Source organism: Peromyscus eremicus, chromosome 10 (assembly GCF_949786415.1).
Source record: "Peromyscus eremicus chromosome 10, PerEre_H2_v1, whole genome shotgun sequence".
In the NCBI taxonomy this organism is placed as follows: Eukaryota; Metazoa; Chordata; class Mammalia; order Rodentia; family Cricetidae; genus Peromyscus; species Peromyscus eremicus.
In genome coordinates, this window is record NC_081426.1 from 28,919,190 (window position 1) to 28,934,213 (window position 15,024).

At 51.9% G+C, this 15,024-nt stretch overlaps 2 protein-coding genes across 9 annotated transcripts in view; one reads left to right on the forward strand and one right to left on the reverse strand.

Moving 5' to 3' along the window:
* Add1 (adducin 1) overlaps positions 1–8,873 on the forward strand; it is a 56,436-nt gene extending 47,563 nt beyond the window's left edge. For 4 of the 8 annotated variants that reach the window (XM_059275719.1, XM_059275721.1, XM_059275722.1 and 1 more), the window contains 3 exons: positions 1,763–1,919; positions 5,017–5,115; positions 7,049–8,873. In XM_059275719.1, coding sequence (XP_059131702.1) covers positions 1,763–1,919; positions 5,017–5,115; positions 7,049–7,395 — 603 coding nt within the window. In that variant the 3' untranslated portion in view covers positions 7,396–8,873. Of the gene's footprint in view, positions 1–1,762; positions 1,920–5,016; positions 5,116–5,732; positions 5,771–7,048 lie in introns of those variants that run through there. The other 4 variants (XM_059275725.1, XM_059275726.1, XM_059275727.1 and 1 more) reach the window with 2 other exon arrangements.
* An 848-nt stretch (positions 8,874–9,721) lies between these two features.
* Mfsd10 (major facilitator superfamily domain containing 10) lies at positions 9,722–13,400 on the reverse strand. The gene is made up of 13 exons (XM_059275028.1): positions 13,231–13,400; positions 12,707–12,899; positions 12,525–12,621; positions 12,154–12,257; positions 11,758–11,916; positions 11,516–11,677; positions 11,159–11,267; positions 10,958–11,069; positions 10,702–10,810; positions 10,518–10,608; positions 10,387–10,434; positions 10,223–10,312; positions 9,722–10,074 (listed from the first exon to the last, which is right to left on the reverse strand). The coding sequence occupies exons 2-13, from the start codon at positions 12,878–12,880 to the stop codon at positions 9,959–9,961; spliced, it is 1,371 nt and encodes a 456-aa protein (XP_059131011.1). The 5' UTR covers positions 12,881–12,899; positions 13,231–13,400; the 3' UTR covers positions 9,722–9,958.
* Between the last annotated feature and the right edge of the window lie 1,624 nt (positions 13,401–15,024).

Consider the following 15,024-nt stretch of genomic DNA (forward strand, 5'->3'; position numbering starts at 1 on the left):
TGTGGCTTTTTGGGAAGGAATTGCTTAGCCTTGGACTTTTCCTCTTTCTGATGGCTGTTCACCAGTGCTGGGATTGCCTTCCTCAGGCCAAGGAGGTACCAGAGCCTTTCTACTTACCTTTTGCACAGCCTGCTGTGGGACCTATAAAAATCTGGGCCACCTTCTGGATTTTATTGCAAGTGCATTAAGTGGTAGAGCAAGGGATAAAGGCTGTGTTGCCGTCTGCTATCATTTGATGACATGAACTTGGACCGCCCCTCAGGCCTGCCACCCTTCTCATTTGGTTGTAGTCCTGGCAGCTCTCAGGTGCTGACAACACACTGCTGTGTTGACAGAACGTCGTTGCCTGGAGGGTCTTGCTGATAGGATCCTTTTTGGATATTAAGGCTGAGTAAGGCTTTTGGACAAGAAGGGGCTTGTTTCAGCCGTATTAGCAAGTGACAGAATTCTAGTTCCTTTCTATCTTGCAGTGGGTGGGCTACTGTAAATGAAAAGTCAGTCATCCTTACGAGAGACCTAAGGAAGGGTCCCTTCACCATGAGTCTCGAAGCTCTTCAGCAAAGCTGCCATTCAGTATGTTTGCCCTTGTCGCCTGTGGGCATCTGTCTGTGTCACCATTTACACTTGGGGCACCCTAAATACTTTGTCGTCTATTACCCAGACACACCAGCTTCTCCAGCCAGTGTCTGAAGAGTAGTTGCTGATGTAGGTTGACTGTCCCTAGGAACTGGCACTGCCAAAATGCCGACTCCCCCTGGTGTTCACCACTTGCCAGTGTGTGATCTGAGGCCCCAGGCCTCCCTACCATCTGAATGGTTGGGATACCTCTTTTCATAGCTGTCATTTAATTATGTGCATATTCGTGTCTTCTGGGCCTGTTCTCGAGCACTTGAGGGCTGCGTTCCTCCCTGGCTGTGGGCTGGGATAGGCTGCCCTCCGGCTCACAGTGTGGGTAGGTCTTTGCAGTCTGCCATCTTGTCTTTGGCGGTGGTCAGGAGCTGCCTTAGTGCTTTGCTTACTTTTTTAGGCTGTACATTTTCAGTTTGCAGATTCATCAGGCAAACCTGCTATTTGGGGGTCTTTTGTTACCTCTGAATGCTGTGGGATAAATTCAGGAACTGGTTGTAAACCAGTCAGAAGGGCAGAAAACTTGTTAAACTTTAAGAACCTAAGCAAATCTCAGGCTAGGCATGGTGGTGTTCACCTTTAATCCCAGTATTTAGGAGACAGAGGCAAGTGGATCTCTGTGAGTTCGAGGCCAGCCTGGTCGACATAGTGAACTCCAGGACAGCCAGAGCCACATAGTGAGACCCTGTCTCCAAAAACAAAACACAATAAAAGAATGTAAGCCAATCTCCACACACTTTGCCCTGATTGTTGTAGGATGAACATTTTCTGAGGTCACGTGGGACTGGATTGCTTAGTAAGCAGTACCCAGGTATTCCTGTCTAGGGGGCAGAGGAGGCTGCTCCTCTAGGGTGTCTGTGCCTCTGACTCTGTATCTTAAGTGCCTTTGCTTTTGAAATCTGCCTTGGCCTTGGGCCCTGGCAGTGCGGTCCAGGAATGTCTGTGTGCTCCTGGAAAAGACCTCCACCCCCTGCTGCTGTTTGCTCAGGAGGAGGGAGGCCCCACAGGGCCAAGTGGTACAGTCTTAAGTCTGTGTGCTCCTGGAAAGCCCCCATCTCTCCCTGCCTGCTGTGTTCCTGGGAAGAGGGTGGTCCTACCAGGTCAGGCTCCTGCATACCAGTCTCTTTGTCCACAGGGGGAGCTGGTGACGGCCTCCAAAGCTATCATTGAGAAGGAATACCAGCCCCATGTAATTGTGAGCACCACAGGCCCCAACCCCTTCAACACGCTCACAGACCGTGAACTAGAGGAATACCGCCGAGAGGTGGAGCGCAAGCAGAAGGGCTCTGAAGGTGAGTGCTCTTGATATCTGGATGAGGGCAGCTCCAGAAAGCAGGAGAGAGTGTCTGGAAGCGTCTCTGTATGAGAAAAGTCTTGTGCATGAAGCACAAATCTTGTTTGGTTAAGACCCAAGGGGTATGTTCTCACAGTCCTGCTCTAGTCATTTGGGCTGGAAGAAAAGAATTACAAGCTTAAACACACTGGTAATGGTGCTTGTCAGGATGGACTTGTATAAGGGACACTCCGCAGTGATGGGTCCCAGCACATGTGTATCATCATAGCACAGTGTATGGAGAGGGGGTTCTGCCCAGAGGAGGCTAAGCTGGAGATCAGCTCTGCTCTTCCAGAAGCTGCAGTGAAGAGAGGGTTGGAGGACTCAGCACTCGGACTGGGGGTGTGCAGAGCTGGGCATTTGGGATTTCTATCCATTTGACATCACTGATTTGGATTAGTTATTGAGAAAGACAGCTTAAATACTATGTCTAAGAGATGCTTTTTATTCGTGAAGTATTTGTGCCAAAAGTTTCCCTGAGAAGAGGCCTCCTAATTCATGTGATTCATTAATGCTTATTGGTCACAACTAATCAGTGCAGTCCTGGCTGTCCTGGAACTCCTTCTATAGACTGGGCTGGCCTTGAACTCAGAGATGTGCCTGCTTCTGCCTCCTGAGTGCTGGGATTGAAGGTGTGCTCTCGGTTGGACTGTGATCTCTGTCCCTACTACAGTGGTTGTCATAGTTGGATCTTGGAGTGTAGTCCTTTTCTCCATGACCCCTCTCCTATGGTCATAGGATGTGAATTAGAGTGTTGGGAGTGCCGGGGGTAGTCATGGGCTGAGTTGGTATGCTGATTGCTCTGGCATGTTCCCAGACTACGTCAAGAGTAGCATTGCATGCTGCCATGACCTCTTTTCCTCTTGGTCACCTTTTGACAGCATTGGTCATGATTTTGTCAAGAGTTATAGGACGGTTTTACAACAAATGGGAACAGAGCTAAGTGTCAGAACTTGATAGAACAGGTACCTCCAGACTCTGGTTTTGAGAATCAGACCCTAACATTTGAGAACTAACAGAAGCTAACTCTAGACTGTGGGACAGCTTTTGTGGGGCCACATTAGCCTCTCTCTGAGTTCCCTGCTCACCGTGCAGTGGGAACCATTGACTAGTACTGGGAGGACCCTGGGGCAGAGAGAGGTCATGCCCGTGAACTTTTATGCCAGTGTTCTCAGAGCCTTGAGCTGGGCTCCAGCCCAGTCCTTTGTACTGAATCCCAGGTGTGCTCCTTCTCCTTAGCTAAGTGTGTCGTGTGTCGTCCCCCCAACCCCCCAGCACAGCCTTGCAGGCAGTTCTTAGTGTGAAGGGCGGACCACCCTCCTGGCCATAGGGCTCCTCAGATGACAGTCTCATTAGACTCAACTTAGTCTGGGCTTCTTTTAGACCAAGTACTGCGTCGTGTAGCTGCTGAGGAAATGCGAGTTATATGGAAAGTAGTCACTCAGTCACTCGGTGTGCACCACACTGTCACTTGCCGCCATTCAGGTCTTGACGCAGTGTGAGGCCTCAGAGGGGCTGCTACGGTGGTCCTGCTCCTGTAGTTGGGGCTTGTGCAGGTTTGCCCTCTGATGCCTCTAGAGTGGCTTTTTTTCTTGAGTCAAGCAGCGCACAGGAGTTTCCCTACATTTGAGGCCCTTGGCAGGGGTGGAACGGAACAGTAGAGTGGGACTTGCTTTGCCTGTGCCCTGTGACCAAAGCTGGCAGTAATGGGAGTGCCATAGGGCACTGCCCGGAGACTTGCTTGCTGTTGGTGCAGCTCCTGGCAGAGGGGTGGCTGTGGTGAGGAGCTGTTCCCATTGTTTTCTCAGAGGGCATAGGAACCTTTTGTCCTTAGGCTACTCATAGAAGATTTTTAGATGAAAGGTGGAGGGAGATGTAAAAAATTATGATAACAATTGATTGATATATATATATATGATATATCATATATATATTCCCTTATATGAGAAGTAAATGGGGTTTTCTGGATCTGGGGTCCCAGTTTCCTGTCCTTTTTTTTGGTCCTCATCAGTCTAGTTTATTTTAGAAAATTAGAACAAAAACAACACTGGAGTTAACAAGTTTAAATTACTGGTAGGGGTCTGGGGAAACGTCTTAGAGGTCAAGCACTTGCTGCATAAACCTGGATCCAAATGCATCTGTAATCCCAGTAGAGACAGGAGAATTTCAGGAATCTCGTGCGTAGCTAGCCTGGAGTCCGCAGGCGCACACAACAGCGATGAGCCTGTCTCAGAGACTGGAAGTGAGGGCTGACACTCGGGCAGTGCTCTGACTGCCGCCGCTGATGCTCTGCACTCACTTGTGTGAGCACACATACAGATTATTGTAGGAAACATTTTATGTGAGAAACTGAAACCTGCCGGGCTGTGGTGGCGCACACCTTTAATCCCAGCACTCGGGAGGCAGAGGCAGGTGGATCTCTGTGAGTTCGAGGCCAGCCTGGTCTACAGAGTGAGTTCTAGGACAGCCAGGGCTATTGAAACCCTAAATAATGCTAGTGTGACTTCCTGATTGGCTGTGTGTAGGTGTTACTTTGTAGCCAGAGGGGCTTCACCCAGAGGACATTCCCACCAGTCAGTCACAGGGCAGCACTGGAGGAGTCTCTTTGAGTGATGAAAATTATTTTGTTAGTGTGTATGTGAGTGTAGGTGCACACATGTCAAGATGGGTGCGTGGAGTCAGTCAGGGTAACCTGTGGGAGTTCTTGGCTCTCCAGTATGTGTCCCCAGGATTTAATTCAGGTTGCCTGGCTGTGTGGCGGTTGCTTTTACCTGCTAAACCATCTTTCTGCCCTGGATATAGTCTTTGTAATAAGGATAGAAATTAACCAAGTGTGGTGGCTCATGCCTGTAGTTCTAGCACCTGAGAAGCTGAGGCAGGGTAGTTGCTAGTTGGAGGCCACAGCTGGTTAAGTTTTTGAAATTCAGTCAGTACCCCAGTTGTGTAGAAAGAGCAGATCCCGGGCTGGGGGCCCAGCTGACTTCTGTGCTGCTAAGGAAGGGGGTAGGTCCTGGACCCCATCTCTGCACCTGTGCTCACTTTGTTTACATCTGTAGAGAATCTGGACGAGACGCGGGAGCAGAAAGAAAAGTGTCCCCCAGGCCAATCAGCTGTGCCTAGCACCCCCCCCAGCACTCCTGTCAAGCCGGAAGAAGGTGAGTCCTGTGGGAGGTATGGCGGCAGCTCCACGGTGCAAGGGTGCATGGCCTGTGTGCACTGGGAATGGAATGTGGCCATCATTCCATTAACATGGATGAAGACGTGTGCGTTCCACAAAACCAGTGCGGCCGCACACAGCTCCGGAAACCTCAGCTGTTTCTTCTGTACCTGCTCCGTCCTGGGTAACCCCAGTCAGCATAGTTTTTGAGCTGTTGTGACTGGGGGAGGGCAAATTTCAGGGAGTGCCCCACCATCTTGTCATGTCTGTTTTGCCCTTTGCCTGCACACTTCCAGCGTTGACCGGAGTCTGATGACACATTGGTGCCTTCAGTTGTGTGGGCATTGCAGGACTCCAGACCTGCTGCATTAATCAGTCCCCTGAGAGTGCTGTATGTGCCCCTCTGCCTCTCAGACCACCGCATGTATGTGTTGTGTGGTCCAACACGTGACACGTGTGTCCCTTAGTCTCCCGTGTACGTCTGTGTCTCCTGGTCCCCTCACCCCAGTCTGTGGTCTATAAGAGTGGCTTGGCCTTCTTCTTATGTAACCCAATGGCTGTGACTGAGTGCATCGATTCTCTACTTGTGCTTTCTTTCTTGTGGCCGCCTTACAGCAGGAGACGGATGTGCTAAAGAGTACCTGTTACCCTAGTAAGTACCCGCGCCTGCCTCTGCTCTAACCAGGTGCTTGCGCTGTGCCTTGCTTTCCTGCTTCTCTGTTGCTGTGTTTTCTGTAAATCCAAAGTAAAAACGGGACCTTGTTAATAGGCCCAGTTTCTCAGTGGCCTCCTTGGTCACTAGAAGCTGAAAGCTTCTGCTTTCCAGGATGCTCCTGGCCCCTATCACAGTGCTGCCCAGAGTACCCTGGGCCACAGAAAGCTTTTAGCTTAACCTTTGAGACTATTTCTTGATTGCTTGGTGGGGAGCTTTTGCCATAAGGGGTCAGGAGTAAATGTGTGGACTGGGTTCTGACAGGGTAGATCCTGCCACCTGCTGGTTTGGAGCCTTGTTTGGACCTGTGCTTAAGTGGGGACTGGCGACTTAGTGGGCTGGAGTGATGGTTGTTCTGCGGTGAGCTTGGCAGAGAGAGCCCCGGTGCCGGAGTGTCTGGAGCCTATGGGCCTGCAGCCCTCTCTCTGCCAGGGGTCCTGGGTCAGAGGATAGCCATCCGCGTGCTCTCTGGGGCATCTCCAGCCTCCCAAGCTTAAGCACTTATGTTTGAGGCCTGGAGCCTTTGACAGCCAGGCTGCTCCTAACCCTGCTTAGCTCAGCTGCTCTTGGTCCTGATCTTCAGCTTGATTTTTAAGTACTAAATGGTTTGGTGTTGCCTAACATGCCAGTTGCTTATAATTTTACAGACTAAATGTCTGTAACACTGGAGTCCCCTGGTCAGTGTAGAAATGTATTGTGCCATAGATGGAAACCTGCCCTCTGTTACATTTTGCTCCTTATGTTTAGCTATTCAAATTGTGAAGGCGGCTTACCTTACAGTTTATTTCACAGCTAACTATAGTTTTGTTTTATTGCATATGGGATCTAATAGTTGACTCATGGTTTTCTATTGACTGCCTTGGGGGAGATCAAATGTTGTAGAACCAAATTTAGACCTAATTCCTGGACACAGGACACAAGCAGACCTCTCTTCATTGTCCAGCAGAGTGGCATGTCCTGATGGGGTCTGTTTGCAGAAGTAGCAGGCCATAGCTCTGGTTTTGTCAGTATGTTCTTCATGAGAAGGTACTAGAACCCCTCTGAGGTTGGGAGGTTTTATAATGTGCTCTCTCCAGCTATAAAGTAGAGTACACCATATGTCACATTTCTGGTCCAGGGAATATCTAGAAACTACCAGAAGTTGGCAGCTCTGGTCAGTGCTCTTATTTCCAACTGCTCTGTCCGGATTTTAACCCATCTCTCTCACCGTCACCATCAGACCTTCCCCAGGAGCCGACATCCAGGGATGAGAGCGACGCCACCACCTTCAAGCCGACTCTCCCTGACCTCTCCCCCGATGAGCCTTCCGAAGCACTTGGCTTCCCAACAGTGGAGGAGGAAGCCCATGGTTCCCCAGACCCCACTCAGCCCCTTGCTGAGGCTGACCCTGAGCCAGCCTCCGCTTCAGCTCCAGGGGCTGAAAATGTAGCCTCCCCTGCCACTGAGGAGGGGTCTCCCATGGACCCTGGCAGCGATGGGTCTCCGGGCAAGTCCCCATCCAAGAAGAAGAAGAAGTTCCGCACCCCTTCCTTCCTGAAGAAGAGCAAGAAGAAGAGTGATTCCTGAAGGCCACCTGCACATCGTCATGTCTCTCGTCTTGTGTTCTGTCCTCTTGTGTAATGGAATGCAAAAGCCAAGACCTCCATGTACCTAGAGCCCCTCCCCTGTGTGATGAGCCCCTTCCCAGTGCTAACCCAGTGTGTGCTCAGCCCCCTTACCCTGGGCCTTGGGTTCTGTGGGGAGATGGGCTTAGCCTGCACCTGTGAGTTGTGTCCCCTGCAGGAGGGGGACACTGAATCCTGGTTCTGGCTGGAAGGCATTGGAGGCTTCTGCCAGCTCTGGTTACAGCGTCACCCTCCTGAGCCTTGCCTCTCACTCTCCTTCTGTCGTGAGTATCGAATTGTCTGCTCGGTTTCCCTCCACCCCGTGGAGTCTCAGGTGGCTGATTTGGACTTGGCTTCTGCTGGCATCCGCTGCTCAGTGTGTCAGCTATCCCCATTCACAGGGAATCCAGCCGTGGTCTGAGAAAACACTCTCATGCCTATCAGCGGCCCAGGGCACTGTGGCTGCCTTAAAGAAGTGGGTTGAGCCTGCTGCCCTAGCAGCGAGCAACCCTGTGTACACCCAGCACAACGCTATGCATGGTCTTACAGGTGACCCCGTGACCAAAACCAGATTCAGGCGCTCATAGTTTATCTTACTGGAGTCTTGGATTCCAATCATAGGGAACAGACACCAGGAGGGGGGAAGAGTCCTTTCTAGAACTTTCTTTCAGCGGGTTTGCAATTTAGCCTACATTTTGACTGTGAATTTGAACAGGCCACTTTTTGCTTTAGTTTTTGTTGTAGAGCCTGTGACAGACTGCAGAACACTCTTGACTTGTGTGGGGAGGTTTTATAGTGGAGCAGGGATCTTAACTGAGTCCGAAAGATGCCCTGGCTTTGATAAAAGGTAACTTATGGTAGAAGCCAGCCTTGGAGGTGCCAACTAATGTCTTGCATCATTCATGGAGCCCATGACTTTCTTGATCCATCCTATTATGAATTTTTACTTTCATCCCTGGAAAAGGGCTTGAAACTGCTTGGTGGGAAATGCAGGGTGGTCAGGTGGAATCCTGAAGGGGGCCCTGTTCCAGGAGCTACCACTGCCAGCCTGACTAGGAGTGAGGAAGCCTGTTGGAGCCCTAGACACCCTGCTGGGGTTGGGGCTCTGTAGAGAAGGTGCTAGGGTGTGGACTGAGCCATGTGACCCCCACTAGGCCAGGCAGGACCCACAGCCTGCCACAATGCTTGTGTCACTCGTCACCAAGGTGGTATGCAGTTCTCACCCTGTCCTGATTGCCTCCATCCATCCGGACTCTCCTCCTCCTCCTCCTGCCCTTCCTTCACCCACATATGCAATGACTTCTCACTTTTGTAGTCTAACTCTTTGTATCACACATGAAATACCGTTGCATATATGGACAGACTTGGAGGACAGGGCCTGGGTGTCCTTTCCTCATTGTAACAGGTTTTACTCACAAATAAAAGTCTTTAAGCAGTTTCCTTGTCTGAGGTTGGGAAGCAGTTTTATATTTTGATGTCTTTGTTCCCTTAGTTTATTTAGCTGTATGAATGTGTGTAGGCATGTGTGTTCTATGTTGTGTGCATGAAGGTCAGAAGAAAACCTGAGCCAGTGTGTTCTCTATCATGTGGATTCTGGGGACCAACCTCAGGTCATTAGGCTTTGGTGACAGGTGCCCTCCTTGTCCACTAGGCCACCTTGCTTGCTCTAAAATAGGGTTTTCTAAGTTTGTCTTGTGTTAAGAATCAAGAACCTTAATTCTTATGTGCAGTGGTGTTTTTCTTGCATATATTGTCTGTGCGAAGGTGTCAGATCCTCTGGAACTGGAGTTACACAGTTGTGAGCTGCCCTGTGGGTGCTGGGAATTGAACCTAGGTCCTCTGGAAGAGCAGTACTCTTAACTGGTGAGCCACCTATCCCACCCAAGCCTTTATTTCTTGATCAGATGTCACCAATAGTTACGAACTGTTGGAATCCTTTTTACTGTGTACTTACAGCTGCCTTTTTTGTGCATGAAATTTGGGCCTGGCAACATTCCATCACTGATGGGGAGGAGCTTGGTAGGCCTCACCCTTCCCTAAGGATGAGCCATTGGAAGTTAAGGTTGCTGGGGAAGGGAGTAATTTTTCTACCGTGATGTGGCCCGTGTTCCAGTAAATAGCCCCACACCATACCCACACTAGTTAAATTCCAAAAAAGTGAAAAGGGGGTGTTGTTGGAGAGTGGTTCATCAGGAGTGGGAAGGGGATAAAATGGTAATGGGGTATATATATTACCAGATAACATTAGTATGAAATTATCCAAGAATAGTAAGACCAAAAGAAAGGCACTTGGTACAAAATAGCTGCTTTATTGGTCATTCAGAAGGATGACAGATAAAAACAATCAGAAGCCTAAAAGGCTTTGGAGTAAGAAGAGAGTGTAGCTGCCCAGGCTTCCTGCTGGGACGCCATACTGAGGGGATGTGTGTGGCAAGCCTTCCTGGACCTGGAGGAAGGAGTGGCCTAGGAGTGGCGAGTGGTCCTGGCCCAGGTTCCCACTTGGCAGCCAGGGTGTGGCAGCTCAGCTACTCCTCCTTGAAAGTCTGTGCTGGGTGCCTCAGCTTCCGCAGGAGAAGGAAGGGGAGTAAAAAGAGCCCGGAGCACACAGTGAAGCAGACCTGGGCCCCAGCCAGCCAGTACACTGTGGAAGAGAAAGGTGTTCACCCAGGCTTTTCAGAGCCCTGTTCCTGCCCCTGTTCCCTCAGCTGCCAAGACTGAGCAGAGCAGGCAGGTGGGCGTGGTTGCTGGAGGGACACAGCCAGCCTTGAGCACCAGCCTACAGCACTTACCTGAGGCGGCCACCATGGGCCCCACTGCCCTACCTAGGGCGCCGAGGCTCCGCAGTATGCCCATGATTGTGCCTTTTTGCCCTGGAGAACCTGAGGGGAGAGGACTTGTCAGGTGCTAGTTGGCCCTCTACTACCCTGAGTAGCCTTTGGGGGAGGGCTCTCACCATAGCTGGAGACCATGGTGGACAGACCGGGCACCACAACAGCAGCAGCTGGTGGGAGAGATTTGGGAGGCACCTGTCAGCTCAGGAGAGGCATGGGGATGGCCACACCAGCCCTGGCAGGGCCCACTCACCGAAGGAGTAGAGCAGCAGCCCCAAGCCCAACATGGGCAGTGAGTGCCCCCAGCCAATGAAGAGAAAGGCTGGTACCAGCAGCAACAATGCCTGGGGAAAACAGAAGTCTCAAGACCAGTTCCACAGCCTGCCAGAGTCGAGAGCACCACCAGTCCCAAACTGTAGAGAAAGGAAGTCCCTTACCCGCTTCACAGCTGCAACTTCCTTGCCAGGGCTGATTCGTCGGGCGTAGGTGCCCTGTATGGTGGCCATGGTGAGGCCGATGAAGAAAAACATCTTGCCCTGCTGCAGGCTAGGAGGTGGAGGGTGAGCACCCAGCCCCCTAGGCTACCAATTGCCTGGGGGATGGGCAAGGCCAGGATGCTAGTGGGTGTGCCCCAAAGGCTTCCTGGACCTGGGGTCTGAGAGCCTTGAAGCAGAGCCTGAGATGGGCACCTACCTGCTGAACTGGAAGCGCTGGTGTGCAAGGAAGCTGAGTGTGTACTCCAGGCCCGAGAACAGGAAGAGGTAGAGGAAGTAGACGAGACCCAATCGGCGTAGGCTTCTGAGTCCTGCAAGCCAACACAGACCACAGGTTGATCTTTGCTCATGCTGGGTAGTCAAAACACCGAGCTCTGTAAGGGGTAGGTAGCCTCCTTACTGTCTTCAGCAGGTGGATCCTGACTGTGGGTAACGGCTGCAAAACGAAGCAGGGCCAGGGGGCTGAGCAGGTTCGCGGCAGCATGGAAGCCCAGGGTGACAGAGGGAGCCTGTGGGACAAAGTGAAGGCTGGTCAGGAGGCAGGAGCACATGACCTGGCAGCCTAAGGACCAGGATGATCAGCTCACACTGCAGGAAGCTGAACCTCTGAGGCCTTAGGGGCAAAGATCCAGGGAACCCAGGAGGTGCTGTGATGCTAGCAGCTTGAGGGCAGGACAGTCTCCCTTGGCACTGGCACAAATAAAAGGAATCCCTTCACACCTACAGAAGAAGCCCTCACCCCTGGACCTGGGCCTACCCGCTTCTCCTGGGGCAGTGTCTCTGGCAAGAAGAAGAAGATGAACAGTATGTCGGAGACCGCAAAGAGTAAGCTGATCCAGGGAACCATTTCCACAGACAGGAATGCTCCAAGCATGGGGCCCACGGTAAAGGCCAGGGAGAAGGCTACTCCGATGACTGCCTAGGGAAAAGGTGACTTGAGCTGGGCACAGAGACCCAAGCCTAGACATCAATCCTTTTTCCTTGGCTCTTTTCACTCACCATGCCTTGGCTTCGGGTTGGAGGTGAGCCCAGGTCAGCAACGATGGCTGTGGAGAGGCTAACGTTCCCCTTGCTGATGCCTCCTATCACCCGGGAAGCCAAGAAGGCTGTAAAGCTCCGAGAGGCAGCCCATACTGCATAGGAGATGGCCAGACCTGTCTGCCAGTGGGTGGAGGCCAAGTGGCAGGAGCGGTCACTTGAGGTCAGGAAGGTAAACAATATAACACCCCCAGACCCATGCCACTTGTGTCCCCCATGCCTTCCTTAGTCTATTTAGCTTGATGTAACACCAGGGGTCAGAGGTCCCTCTGGAAGGGATGAGAACCTGCTGTTGGCGGAGGAACCCACAGCCGTATCCTCTCCTCTGCCTGTGGGCATCTGGATCCAGAGACTTACCAGGGACAGCAACATCATCGGGCGCCTCCCCAGGCAATCAGAGGCAGCTCCGGTGAGCGGTGCAGAGAAGAACTGAAGGAGGGAGAAGGCTGAGCCGATGAGACCTGAGACAGAGGTCACCATCACTGGTGGCTTTAGCCATGTGGATCAGTCCTAGAGTGCAGACCACACCGAGCCTTACACTCACAGGCCATCGACTGAAGCTCAGGTGGCCTCAATGAAAAAACAGAACTGCCAGTCAAAGGAGGCTCTGCAGGAAAGCAGCAGACTGGCAAGAACCCAGGGCGAAGGGGAGGGCTGACCAAGAGCACAGAAGGAACAAGCTCTCCAAGAAAGGGTTGTGGGCCCCAGCCTGGCACACAGGGACATACCTCCGAACAGGACGCTGTTGTATCTCTTCTCGGCTGGCATCCCGATGGCTGTGGCAAACCAGTCTACCCCGCGCTGCCAGGAGCCATAGAGGGGGTCCTGGGTGGCAAGGAAAGCAACTCCAGCTGGGTGAGTCTAGTAGGCTGGGCAGGGGGAGCGCTCCCGCCTTGGGGGAGGGGCTCACTTGCTGGCGGCCGTGGCTCTCCAGGAGCCCTGGCAACAGAGGTAGCAACAGCGTGAAGGCCAGGAGGTCGAGTAGCAGGCCGAGGAAGATCACGGTGACCACGCGGCGCTCGGACGCGGGCCGAGGCCGTATAGGAGGACGCGGCGTGCATCCTGCATCTCCTGCCCATCCCATGGTGGAAGTTCTGACCCTGCTGGGGTAGGGAGGGTGTGGTGAAGACACAACTGGGTCGTAAGCCCCCGGTTTACCTTTCCTTGAAAAACTCAATTTCCACGTTCTCGCCAGACATAACGGAAGTGCTTCCAAAGGGGTCCCGGGGAACCCTGCAAGGCTCGACTCCCTTACTGACCCAGGGTAGCAGTAAGCTCTAAGCCGTAGCTATCAGGACCCCCTGTTGCGAGGCGGGTAGCAGGAAGAAGATGGGGAAACCCTGATTGGGAGTGGGGCACGCCCGGAGCGCCTGTTCCGCGCGCCACTTTGGTCTCTCCGTGCGATACCTAAACCCTTGCCTCTTGCCCACCCACCTGGGACCTGTGCACACGTGCCGCAGCTCCTGAACCGGGACCCACGGGTGGATGGACAGGGAAGATCTCTGGATAGCGGCCACGCCCCGGAGGCTTTGGAGCAGGAACCTCCTCTTCCGGGAGGCCAGGCGGCGGGAACCGGCGTGGATCCTCCCAGCAGACAAGTGTAGGGGCGGCTCCTCGGCCTCCAGAGGCATTAGAAAGCATACAGTGAAGTTCGGGAGAGTTAATGTATCAAAGAGACAGCTTGCCTGCCCAGTTCTGTCTCCTTGGCACTTAAGTATCTTTCTTTTGAGTCAGGGTCTCAGGTAGCCACGGCTTTGAATTCCTGATCTTCCTGCCTCCACCTCGCTTATTCTAAACCATGCTGGAGCTGGGCATGGGTGGAGACAGGAAGACCAGGATTCAAAGTCACCCTCAACCGACTACAAAGTTTGAGAACAGCCAGAGCAGTGCAATGTTGAGACCCTGTCTCCCAAATCCAAAACAAATAAACTAAACTTTCAGATAGAGAAACCGTCAAAGTCCTGCCCCTCCAATGCTGTTATCCTCTTGCAGTCCACATTGGTTCTTTCCAGAGGATACACCAGAATGCACCCTTGGGTGATGGCCTCTTCTAGCTGTAGTGTTCCCCTTCTGATGACCCAGGACAAAGGCTGGGGCTCTATGAGCTTCTCATTGGCATGTCCCCCACTAGATACTCAGTACCAGATTTGTGCCCCTACCCCCCTGCAGTTGGATATGCAGAGGGCAGAACCCTGTGGCTAGTTTAAAATGGAGGAACCCAAGGCTGGATGATACCTGCAGTGTTGCAGAATACTATTTTAAGGTGTGTTACTTTTGTTTATGCTGCGTTTGTTTAACTCTGAAGTTGTGTTACTGTGCCTGTCTAAAACACCTGATGGTCTAATAAAGAACTGAATGGCCAATAGCAAGGGAGGAGAAAGGATTGGCGAGGCTAGCATGCAGAGAGAATATATAGGAGAAAGCTGGGAGGAAAGAGAAAGCAGCCGCCAGAGAAGGAGGACTCCAGAGGCCAGCCACCCAGCTACACAGCAAGCCATGGAGTAAGAGTAAGATTTACAGAAGTAAAAGAACGGGAAAAGCCCAGAGGCAAAAGGTAGACAGGATGATTTAAGGAAAGCTGGCAAGAAACAAGCCAAGCTAAGGCCAGGCATTCATAAGTAATAATAAACCTCCGTGTATGATTTATTTGGGAGCTGGATGGTGGGTCTCCTACCAGGGTAAAAAAGAATAACACTGTAGCAAGGTGTCAACCAGCCTAGCTGGTGTGTGTCAGGCCCCAGGATTCATGGCCATGCAGACTCCATCTCTGAAAAATCCTTAGGGAAGTGATAGAATGAGTACATTCGGTTCAATGAAGCCTCTGCAAGCCAAGCTGCTGAGCATACGCCCCTCTAAGGTTGTTCTTGACCAGCTCATTCTGAGCTCCAGAGTACCCACAGCCAACTATCCTGTGCTCTAATGGTGGCTTCACCACATCCAAATCAAATTCCTAATCAGCACCACCAACTGCTGCACAAGATCTCATACCTCAGAAGCCACAGCAGGTGACAAGACCCATCTGGACATAACGATCCAGTCCCGTACTGTCATGTGTGATGAGATGGTCTCAGAAGTGTGCAGGTAGGCGACTTGGTTGTACAAATATTATATGGTGCACTTACCCAAACTATGAAGGCTTGTCACAGTTTTATGGGACTGCATAAAATGTCATTCTGTGGTGTGGCTGTCATCTAACAGTGAAGAACTCTCTACAGTACTTCTAGTTCT